At 37.3% G+C, this 12,571-nt stretch overlaps 1 protein-coding gene across 3 annotated transcripts in view; it reads right to left on the bottom strand.

Moving 5' to 3' along the window:
* The window catches only part of SLC36A4 (solute carrier family 36 member 4), a 112,640-nt gene that overhangs the window by 73,416 nt on the left and 26,653 nt on the right, over nt 1-12,571 (bottom strand). For all 3 annotated transcript variants that reach the window (XM_074860293.1, XM_074860294.1, XM_074860295.1), the window contains exons 7-8: nt 6,727-6,954; nt 5,379-5,477 (exon numbers count right to left, since the gene is read on the bottom strand). In XM_074860293.1, the coding sequence (XP_074716394.1) occupies nt 5,379-5,477; nt 6,727-6,954 (327 nt within the window). The remainder of the gene's footprint in view (nt 1-5,378; nt 5,478-6,726; nt 6,955-12,571) is intronic.

The following is a 12,571-nucleotide window of genomic DNA, read 5'->3' as shown; positions in this document are numbered from 1 at the left end:
ATTTTTCAGTTTCTGATACATTTTTTTATCTGCTACATCTAACAACATTCTCAGTTTCTACAGATTTGCCCATAACCTTTTTCCTCCTCTCTTACATCAATCATCTCCAGAAGACATCCAAACCAAGTGATTTTGCACAGTAGCTATTAACACGCCTCTTGCTGACACAACATTTAAAGTCCATATTTACCACATACATTTAGGAGAAGGTCATCTCCAGAGTCATCAAATCCAGTCACCCACATTTGTTTGTCCAAATGCAAAACGTCATCTGAGAACTCCGACCTTCTGTATTTTGAGGACACAACCCTTTGCATCATCTCAAAAGAACACCGATAAAATTGATACACCCCAGTCTAGAGATGTCCCAAGGAGATTTAGATTATGTCATGTTACCTGTTAAAGCTCTGTTTCTGACAAATCCACTCCAGTCTTAAAGACAACAGAAGAGTGCCATTGGGTTTCATTAATTATTTTAAAGGATAACACAAATCTGGCAAAAGGATTTTTGACAATGAGAGGCTTTTATCTCAAAACCACAGGCCTAACAAGCTCATCTGCATCACTTTCAAAATCCAAATAACGACACTTTAAAATTATAATCCACTTAGTTTTCACGTTTTGAAATCTCGATTTGGTTAGCTTCTGCTAATGTGATTCCAGAGCCTGTCTTTTGGTATACAAATACCACCCTACTTTCTACTGCAAAGCTGTGATACCCAAGTTCAAAAGCAGTTTCAATAGACATCTTCAAGTAATAGGCTAAAATGTCAGAAAGCTTATTTTCCGAACCTGAAATGAATGTTGGAAACTAACATTTTCTCTTTGCTAGGCTAATCAGTCTGCAGCACTCAATGGGGGAAAAAAAAAACCCATACTCAACTGTACAAACCATGCTTAACTTAGCATATGTAATAGAGAAGAAAAATTATCTTTCTTGTTTAAATGTTATGAATCTATTTCACCCTCTTTCCCCCTGAAGCTTGTATTAAAATATCATTTCCACATTTGGATTTGGTTTTTATACCTCAAATGAGAAAGCCAACCAGACTTTCACCGCAAAATATTCATTAAGTGTAACTGCTATTATATAATCATAACATTATGCAAAGCTATTACCTGCACATGGTAATGCTACAGACATATCCAAGCCTGAAGGCTTTGGTTTTACTTTCTTCTGAAAAGCACGTTCAAGAGATTTAACTACATTTTGAGCATACTCAGGGGCACAGTCTGAAGTTACTTTTTAATTCAACAACACAAATCTCACATTCATTATAAAAACTAACCTAGTCACCTTCAGAACATGAAAGAGGCTCTCAAACGTAGATCTTACAAAATAATGTTACACGTTCTGTGAAAGATACATTCACTCCACTATAGCACCTGCAGCTCCTGTATTCAAGAAGTTGTGTTGGTATTCTCTTCTCTTCTGTAGCCTGAACACCAGCCGTGTGATTTGCCAGTTAGCATCATTTAGCACAGTGAACCCACAGCCAGAGAGAAGTTAAAGCACAGAGGTAAACAAGCACCTGCAGATTCTCCCATCCCCAGCAGAGCCCTCTACTCAAAAAGGTCCACTGAGGGCTGAATAGAGATTTTCTCCATCTCCTCATCAACATACCATTGCCTTCTGAACCAAAATCTTCACTTCAAAGATTAAAACAAACCCAAGTATCTGAAATGGTCAGCTGTATCCACTTAAGAGTACTGCGTTTCTATTGCTACTACTGTTCCACAACCTATATTGATGCCACTAGTCAGTATGATTTTCACAAAGTCACCCTAATGATCTTAACTTCCAAGTGCTGAAATCCCAAACCGACTCTCACCCCTATGAATGATAAACACCAGCTTGATAGTACTGAGCTCTCAGTTGCTGTTTGCTAACTCAGTATTAAGGGATCACTGGGTACCCCTGCTGCCAACTCCTGTCAACACACAGCGATGATTGCCACCTGGCTGCCAAGACACTCACAATTTGCAGCAGGTACCTCACACCAACCAGCAGTGACCACATTTTTACAGACAACTCAAACAGGGAGCAAAGAAACAAATAGCACAAGCAACAGACTGCAGCAGATTTTAATCCTGTTACAAGTATCACTCAGAGTTTAACATGTATTATCATTAATCAGACTTTTTGATAGCACTAACCTTATTTCTGCTGTAGTTGTAGCAACAAATGAACAACTTGCCTGGACTTTATCAAAATGACAAAACTTCAAATCTGACATCAAATAAGAGCTTGGCAGATATGAACAGCTTAACCATAGTAATATCATCAACTCATCATATTAATTATTTTTATTTTAATGAAAATATCTCAAAATAGTTTTACAGCACCAGCTGATGAAATGTTTAACTAGCTCTTAGTATTACATGAGTACTAGATTCTAGGCACAGCCTTGGTTTATTTGAGATTCTATATTTCAATTAGAAATAGGCTACCCTTCCTCCTTTGTGTTACTACAGACACAAGTCAGTAAAATTAAGGTTCTTAAAGTCTATTATCCAGGGATCAACTATAGCTAAAGCTATAGTCCAAATTACTTCCATACTGCTGATTTTCCTACCACACAGGGACAGCTAATCAGGCCTAAACTAATGACAGATTTTAACCAAAACCCATGCTCATACACTCACCATCTAAAAGAGAAGTACACTCTCTCAATATCAAGAACAAAATCCTACTAGGAATCTGCTGAATCACTGCACCTCCCCAAATCACGTTTCCCATAGTGAACAGGACTTTAGACCCTCCTGTTTAATTAATCTCACTAATTCTAATAGAGTAACTGAAGAACTACGGTCATAAATCAAGTGATGACAAGTGCTAAACTAAAAGAAACAATTAAAAAAAAAAAAATCAATACAGAAAAATCTTTTTGTAACAACAGGATGAAAAAAAATCAGTGTTAGAATATTATCCCTGTAGTCAATTATTTGGTTCAAAGCAACCAGAACAGATGTTTCCATATTGAGCATGACATTATGAATTGCCAATTATTTTCTGCCTACATTAGCCCCTCCCCTGTTACTAAAACCAAAATCAATTAAGTATCTTTGAAAATAAATCCACCTGACTGTTATAGCTAAGGTTTACTGTTTTATAATGTGCCTTATAGATAATTTATTCCTCTACTCAAATTGCTGATCATTAAATACTCCCAGCAGGAAAGACCATTTTACACAGAACAACAGTGGTAGAGAAACCACACTGAGGGCAATTTTTCTCTCATCAGGTTCTGCTTCAGATGACTTAACCAGCCCAAAAAACAGAATTTCATTTGCTGTCCCTGTTCATAACATTCAGTAATCTGTCAGATCTCAGATGAGTACAGTGTGAATTAGCATAAAGAATGTCTGAAATTGAAGGAAAAGGAAAAAAGAGGCCTCATAACTGTTTAAGGCCAACTTATTGCATAAACCAACCATAATCTACTTTTCTGACGAAATTAAGATCTTAAGTTTTCTGTTTATAATGTAATGTTCAGATAGCTTCACAGAAATAAGCATTATCTGCAAGACATTCCAGAATAAAATCTAAAATCAAGTCTCTAACATCAAGACCAAGATTAGGGAAATCCATTTTGAGTGCCTACAGTCAGAGAGAGCAGACTAAGGAGGCAATCTAATTCAATAGTGGGGTTTCTTCTCCTTATCAGAACTATTCAGCCACATGGATATAAGAACAACAGTAATTAAGACACAGAGTAACAGGTTATCACAAATCAGTAACTGACTATGTGAATATGCTTAATCCATTGTAATGCGAATTGAAACACATTAGCTTACATCTCAATGAAAGAATTTTAAATGTGTTTCACTTTACATTTGCAAGACGTCACAAACACACATACAGATACCTCACAGTTCAGTCTATGATGGTAACTTACTGAGCTGTAATATAGTTATCAATTAAATCTATCACCAAGAATTGTATGAAATATTAACTATTTAAAGTGGAAATGTGTGTCTCACTTTTCTTCACACATCTTTTTTATTTCATGCTTAAACAACTTTATTTCATACCGATAATTGAAATTCATAAAGTAATTTTTTTCTTCAAATCTTCTCTATGATGCATGCAACTACAGCATAAGAATGCACAGCAAACACTATGTATGTTCAAAATATCCCTGAGAGGCACAGACATATTAATATCATTCTACATATAATGAAGAAATATTAATCTCTAGATTTTTACTTTTACTATAATTTTAATTTGTAAAGGTAGCCACATCATTTTAACGGTATATGTAACACAAACACGAAGTATATCAAACCATAAGGAATAAAAACATTTAATTAGTTTGTAAACACCAGTAACAAAGTGAAAAAAATAGAAGACACTCTTCATTTGCCTTGAAGAGTAAGTAAAATTATGATCAGGTAAGAAGTTGAGACAGCCTATACAATAACTGTATAAAGCTAATATCTAATAATATCAAGCAAGGTTTTTATTATTTAAAGGTACAACTCAAATGAACCCTTCATTATACGCTCTTGCATGAAAGAAGAAAAAAAGGTTGGAGTTCTTACATATTTCATTAGTAACAACCAGGGATTCAATCAAGCACAACACTCTGGGCAGTTCTTTAAAGGTTTACATTGGAAGTCAACGCTACTACTGCTGATGTAAATTTAAGGAGCTGTCTAATGTGCCAGAAAATAACTAATATACATCTATTCCCTACCTATAATTCGTTAGACTACCACTACCAAACGGTAAGCCTTCCACGCTTTCCTGAGGCTCACAGGACTCTCATTTGCAATTTCCTGGCTGCAAATACACACCCACATGCTATGCAGTCCACGAGCAACAAATCTAATACAGCTGGGATATATATCAGACCCACTGTACATAACTTGCATTTACACACCTGCAGTATGTATAGTCTGTCTGGGACAGACTGCACTATTAAAGAGCAAGAAGCTTAGTATAGCCCAATTTATCAGATTCACTGAGCATGGGGTTTTTACCCAAGACCTGTAGGCATCAAACAATCCCAAACAAATGGCTGTTTTCCTATGACAGAACTTCCAAATGATAAAAGGAAAGATGTCTAGATACACTCAGATATAAGGTAGCCAAACCTCTGCACTGGTCAGTTCACAGTCTGAGAAACAGTTGAGAACAGTTTGAGAAACAGAGATTCACAGTCACTAGATCCACACATCCTGTGTGAGAAAACACACTTTTGTAACATAACAGGAGTTGTGTCATCAACTTCTGCCTCATTTGACAAGATTTAACCCTTTTCATATCAGCATGGGAGATCAGCACTTCAACAAGAACAACTAAATAACAGCAGGAGTAAAACTGCCTGTATCCCATATTCAGGTATTTTGAAGAGTCAGTAAAAAGCACCTACCACACCAATTCCTTCAAAAGCAAATATTGCAGTCCCAAAAAACAGAGGGTATTTCTTCCAGCCAACCACAGGAGGCAGTTTTCGAGGATCTATGATATCCTGAAGAAAACAAAGCAAAACAGTGCTATGTAATTAGCTGTTCCCACAATTTTGATTGACGCATTATGCTACAGGAAAGAAAACTCAGTAGATGTTGACAGTGGTATATATGTTGCTATTTACAATTCCTGTTTTTCCTCACAAACTTAGTCCTTTATACACATTTATAGCTGCCTTCTCACCCACACATAGACACTTGCAGATATTCTGGTTTCATATTACTGACAGTAGAAATTTTCACATTTAAAGTATCACACTGGTGTATATGAGGGAGCATCAATTAAAACAAAAGGCAAAGCTCACACCTCAAGCTTAATCTTCTGCAAACCTATATTATTCTCAGAGTATTGCATTTTCTTATCTGCTTTCATACTGCACAGATATTCTTCATAACCATAAGGGACAGTAAAAGAAAATCTTTTCAATACAAGCTGAGTTCCTACAGAACAATTAATTACTCTCTATCTCCCCCAATCTCTTTATGTAACATCTGCCTCCCTGCTCAGCCAATACCTCTGGCTGGCTTTTCTGCCTTCTTCCCCATTCTCTGCTTCCCACTCATTTCATAACACTCATGTGAAAGCTTTCTCAAACAGGAGTGGTGCTCACCACTTATCCACACTGTGTATGCAGCAGTGTCTATGCCTTATCACTTTTCAAAAATTGTAAGAAAGAAAAATGAACAGGTTTCTAGATCTAATTTTTTCTCAGCCATCAGTTTAATTTGTTCCATTGTGAAAGGCCTCCAAATATGAAAACCAGCAGCAACACAGAAAATGCAGCAACTATTCAGCTTCTCAGGAGATGGAAGTCTGCAATATGTATTCTTAAAGGGTAAGTCTTAAATTTTTTCCTGATTGTACTGGAGAAACACTAGAAATAAACGTTGCCATTGAAAGTGTTCTGTTGCAATAAAAAGACTGACCACAGATTAAAGTCTTACCAGTTCTGTGTGCAACCCCTAAAAATTCACATATTCTTCCACTGAAGGACTCCAAGTCGTTACAATACATATTTTTATTATATTATGTGGAGCAATATTATCTTTCTTTCAAAAATACTGTAGAAGTCTGTTTAAAGGATTTCTCAAGTATTAAGGCACCTCCCTAAATCAAGATGCCTCAATAAAATACAAGATAATTCTGCCTTTCAGAAACTGTCAGTCAGTATATATCTATCAGACATCAACTGCCACATCAACAAATGCAACTTGCCACAAAAAGAAGACAATATTTTTTTTTATACTCACTCTAACAATATACTGGTAAATGATCACCAGGCTGACAGCCATGGACAGATTGGCAAGCAATGAAAGCAAGGACAGGCTCTTAAGGTCACGAATAAAGACTAGGAGGATCATGAATGGCAGGAAACACAGCATGTATATTCGTAAATCAGTACTCTCTTTCTCAGAAGAGCTGCCAGCGGCACTGATGTTTATTGGAGCAGTCTTGTTTTCCAAGAATCCTTCATGGACCTGTAGAAAAAAACCCAAAATGTGTTAAACAGTGGTAGCACTGAATCTCTGTATATGGTCACATTGCTGTTCTGCTATATCAGAATTTGTTCCTCTGCTTTACCTGCGGAGTGTCAGGCATTCCAGGACCCCTGTACTCTCAGTGCAGAGGGGAAGGCAAGGCACTTTTAGCAAGTGTTTCATCCTTAAGACAAATGATGAAATCGGGACCTGAAAGATCTGAAAGCATCTTTATCCCACCACTGACTAAAGAGGAAATCCACATGAGCAGTTTAGATAAGATTCCTTTCAGAAAGGGAGTATGTTAAATGAATGCAAGCAAGATGGATCTAAGCCTAAATATTAGAGTTTGAATTTTCCTAAGAAGAGTAAGGGGGTTAAGATGACCAACTACTATTGTATCTGAGTTCAGTGCCTAATAACCTTATGCCTTTGCTATGTGCATCATAGCAGCACACGTACAAAATAACGTTAGAATATGAACCTGCCTGTATTTCTTCTAATTCAAATTATTCTATTTTTCACTTTTTACTTTTATTGATCAACATTAATTCAACTCTAAAAACCAAGAGCTCTGAGAGAGTTGAGAGTCCTTTATCCATTAAAGTGATATAAATCAATGCCTACAGATAAACAGTCGTATAACAATGTGAAAGCGCATTAGGCTTTTTGTATATAACAATAGTTGCCTATGGTGCAATTCAGAAGCGGAGTTTGGCACTATTCACAACTCTCATTGATTCTTTTGAAAAATGTTAATGTGGCCATAACTGACAAAATTTGTTTTGTGGAAATATAGTCTTGAGCTATGTGCACATGACGATCAAAACATCAAGAGCTGGTGGTTATTTTGCTTGTGGCAAAATTGTAACAGTTCAAATCCATTTGGTTTAAATTTTATCATGCCTCTCCCCTAGGAGTGTATCCTTCCCTCTTCCCTTCCATTGCATTCGCCATCTTACAAATCAGCACACAACTGTGCTTAATCTGTTCATGCTGTGGAAGGCCTTTGGCTTGATGACTACAAAAAGATACTTAGGCAGTGGAAAAAAACATAGTTCCTTATCGCACAAAGAGACTTAAACAAAAAAATGGGAAATCAATATATAACAAAACAACTGGAGACAATAGTCTGACTCCTAAGTATGGTCAGACGACCAACTACTGTAGCCACAGTCTTAATACAGAACTGAACACAGAGGAAGACTGTATAAGCCTACAATCCCAGGAAGTATACAAGTGTAGCAATTCTTAAATATTGTTATCTGTATCACATAGTTCACAGGCATGGTCCCAAGGCTGATTAATTTATGGGCAATTCTTTCAATGTCAGTTATCTGTGCAAGGGAAATAATAAGATCATAGATCCTGCCCCAAAAATCTAAACACATTAAGCTGTTACAATAAAAGAAGCAAGTATTATCATTACAATGTAAGTTTTTACATAGCCATGGCAGCCCTAAGCAAACACCACAATTACCAGTACATAATGGCATCTATTTTATTTTTATATAGGTCAGAGCAACTCAGGGCTATTCATTTTTTACTTTGAGTAAGAGGACTAAGTGGAGAAAAAGATGACAAGCTGGAGATACAGTAGACAATCAAGGGAACATTGGCACTATGAGACTTTCATGAGGCAGAGGAAGTTCGTTGATAATGGTTTACATACACTTGGTTTTACAAGTCATTCAAATTAGTAAGTGTGCCAAAACTCAGACTTCAGAAGTCTAGGAGAAAAAAAAAATTTGCACAATTCACTTTATTTTCATTGTTTCAAACAATCCACAAACTCAGGAAGACAGAATTAACTTAAAATTCTTCTCTCTGTAAAAAGCACTAGACAGATTTTTTCATGAAGAAAAAGGGAAAGATAAAAGATACAATTCTGTGACCACACATTTTCTAGAAATCTCACTTTAAATGACAACAGAGGACATCAGTCATTAAGGAAACACTGATGGCTTCCACCTTGAAGAATCTTAAGTGTCACTTACAAGACATTGAACATCTGTTAGTTTTCATTAAGATAACATTTTTAGAAATCTATGAAGGAGAGCTCAATACATTTAGAACTGAATTCCAGTGAAGGCAAGCACCTACAATAACTCCGGTCTGCCAAGCAATGTGTCAAACACTTAACAAATTACTTCACTAATGCCACATGAAGTAAAGCTCTCTGTAGAAGTTTCCTGCTTTCCCACCATACTTAAAACAGAAATACAGAACAAGCACTTTACAGCCTTTCACTTTAAGAGTCTCGTGTGTTTTACTTGCTTGCATGCATTCACAGGTAGCCAGAGCTGCTCCGCACACAAGGACAGATAAGAGGGTTTTCTAAGAATTACAGTGTGATTTGAGCATGTAAGTCCCATTGAAAAGCTCAGCTACAATAAAAATTTAACTTCATGTGCCTTCAATTTATATAAACATCTGTAAGCCTGATGAGCTATTTAAAAAAAAATATATATTCCTAAAAAAATAACTGCAAGCTGGATACAGTTCAGGTTCTAAAACACATTTTTAAAATACCACAGTACAAACCAGCTTCCACTCAAATCATTTCAAGCGTTCAACCACTTCAGTTTTCTCTTAAGACAAAGACATTCTATTTTTATATACAAACACCAATAAAAAGTTCCTAAAAATCAGAAATATTTGGGGTGTTTTTCTACTAACACCACCAAATTCCAACCAGACATTCAACCAGAGTTTACTGGCTAATATGGCTGGAAAATGTAGCATACAATATTCTATATAATTCTATTCAAGACTATGTCTACTGTGATCAGTTACCCCCATGATGGGCTTAAGATCAGATCACAGCTTCATGTTGTGTTAGGTAAGAGTGGTCATACGGAATGGCATTTATCTGTCTTATTTTCACAAATATAGGAGGAAAGCACAGAACATGCTACAGCTGCACACAAACTCCCCAGAACCATCATCAGATGAATGAATATTGATGCAGAACTGGCAAAAGACAGCCAACTAAAATTATCAGACTGTGACTCCCTGACCCTAACTTCCCGCCTCCCACTTGCACGTTTTCAGATATGACTTATACTTCTACAATAAACAACAACACTGTAGTCTGCTTTACAATACTGTAAGCATGGTACCCCTTCTCCCACCACTCTTCCCTGCCCCAGCATTCATCAGAGGAAGGAAACAGAGACCAAATGGATTCTCAAAAATGCCAGGACTTGCAGAAGCCTGCCTCAAATCCTGATCCTTGAAATACAGTTTAAAGAAGTCAGGGCATGAAAGACATTCTAGATGGAAAAAAAAAAAGAAAAAGGATGAAATTCTGAACCTGCTCAGCACAGATTAGTACTCTGAGTAAACCAGATTTGCAGTCACAGCTGTATTAGTCCCAGACATGAAAAGCACCTACTACTACTATGTTTTTAACCCAAACGCTGCAATTCTAGGTCTGGAATAAATGTCAGTTCCACAAAATTCACGTTTTCCTGCTGCCCCTTCCTCTCTTCCACACCATCTCTCATTTGAGTCACTTTGCCTTGTCAAGTCTTCCACCTACTAAACAAAACATTGTATTCTCAACAGTCTTCTCCATTTACCTCATTCAAAAATGAAGGTTTGGATTGACTGAATCATAGAATAATTTCAGTTAGACAGGACCTCAGGAGGTCTGTAGTCCAATTGCTTGCTCACAGCTCCATCAGTTATGGGGTCAAACCAGATGGTTCTTCTCCAGCTGGGTCTTGAAAACTTCTAAGGATGCAGTCTGCACAACCTCTCCGGGCAACTGGTTCCAGTGCTTGACTGTCTTTAAGTTTTCCTTTGCCTCAGGTCAGAAACTCCTGCATTATTTTATGACCACTTCCTCTTGTCCTCCCACCTGACCTCAATAAAGAGCTTGGTTCTATTTTGTAGACAACCTCTTTGCAGTCCTGGGGGGCTGCTGTTAGGTACTCCAAAAGCCAACTCTTCTCCAGGCTGAACAAACTCAGTTTCTCCAGCCCTCACAAGGCAAGTGCTCCAGGCCCGATCATTTCAGGAGCTCTCCCCTGAACTCACTCCAGTTTGTCAATGACTTTCCAGTACTGGGGATATGCAAAACTTGACAGAGTATTCTAGATGTGGTCTAACAAATGCGAAGTAAAAGATGATAATCACTTTTCTCAATCTACCAACAATTCTCCTGTTCATACAATCCAGGATGCTGTTGGTTTCCTTTGCTATCGGGGCACACTGCTGGCTCATGATCATAACCAGTACCCTCTGAGCTTGACCATAAAACCAGCTTTTTTTTTTTTTCCCCAGCTAGTTGTCCATCCATCCATCCCGACCATAACAAGGATATTGTCACACACCATGAAAAACCTTGCTAAAGTCAAGGTGACATCTAGTACTTTCTCATTATGTACAAATTCAGACTTTTTTTCTTACAGAAGGCAAACAAGTTGGTCAGTCCCTTCGTAAATCCATGCTAGTTTCAGTCACCTTATTCTCTCCCTCATGTGCCTAGAATGCGGTCCAAGAAGACTCAATCCCTGATTTTTCAAAGGGATTGAAGAGAGATTCTGTATGGACTTTCAAAGACTTCAGGTTTCTCCCAGCACTCTCAGATACAGCCCATGTGGTCTCAGACTCCCTCCTTTGTCTTCAGAGCACAACAGTGACGCTGCTTTAACCAGACTTCAACAGTATAAAGCAGGGTAATTCCTTACTCTTCCCATCTTTATTCTGTGTGGTCACAGCTGTCATTGTATGAAGGTATTTTGTAACTCAGAAAATGGAACAAACCTTGTTTATTTGTGACAGCCTTCACCTTAGTGAGATTTGGCCAACCCCAGAGGATTATTCTTATTCTATAAGTCTTTAGATAAATAAAAAAAAGAAAATCAAGAGTCCTGCCTGAAACAACCCTGTTTCTTGAAGCCTATCCTATGGAGGATTGTGGCTTTATATAGAGAAAAAAAAAACCCACATGTGAAATGGTTAGTTAAGTTCCACCTATCTCCTAGTAACTGCTGAAAGTGCACACACTTATCCTGGGCACAATATTTTAGAGATCAGCTTGCCATCAGATGAAGCGGTTACTGTGAACTGTAACACTGTTAAAGACAGCCGTATTGTCTGGGTGAGGAGGAGATTTCTGAAGTTTACTCACCACTAGCTATTACTTGAGTGCAAAAAAAATATGAAGCCCATGACTTCAAAACTAATATTTCAATTTTTTAAAAAAGAGAAACTTCTGAAAGTTTCAATTCAACTGCTGACTGTCAAGCTGTTTATACACAGGTTTTAGCATTACTAAAAAATTTCGGGGGTGAATTTTATGTACACATACACACACATGTATATACCACGTAACTGATACTATGGACACTATTATACTGATATAAAAGCACAGGAGGACAATTTATTCCCTTTTGTTGATATACGTATCTTTAAATCAACTTCATATCAATGAAGTAGTTTTAACAACATCAGTCAGAGTAGTACCACTCACGGGTTTAGACAAGACCACAGGAAATATCCATAAAGCAGAGGTGGATTTTGAGATGTGACAGAATAGATTCTGTACATTGACTCAGAAGAGGCACACCAGATAAGATCCAGCAAAGGCTAATCTTGTGGGAGAGCT

Source organism: Strix uralensis, chromosome 2, assembly GCF_047716275.1.
Source record: "Strix uralensis isolate ZFMK-TIS-50842 chromosome 2, bStrUra1, whole genome shotgun sequence".
Lineage (NCBI taxonomy): Eukaryota > Metazoa > Chordata > Aves > Strigiformes > Strigidae > Strix > Strix uralensis.
The sequence above is the reverse complement of the archived record's forward strand: the minus strand, read 5'-3'. Positions and strand labels throughout refer to the sequence as shown.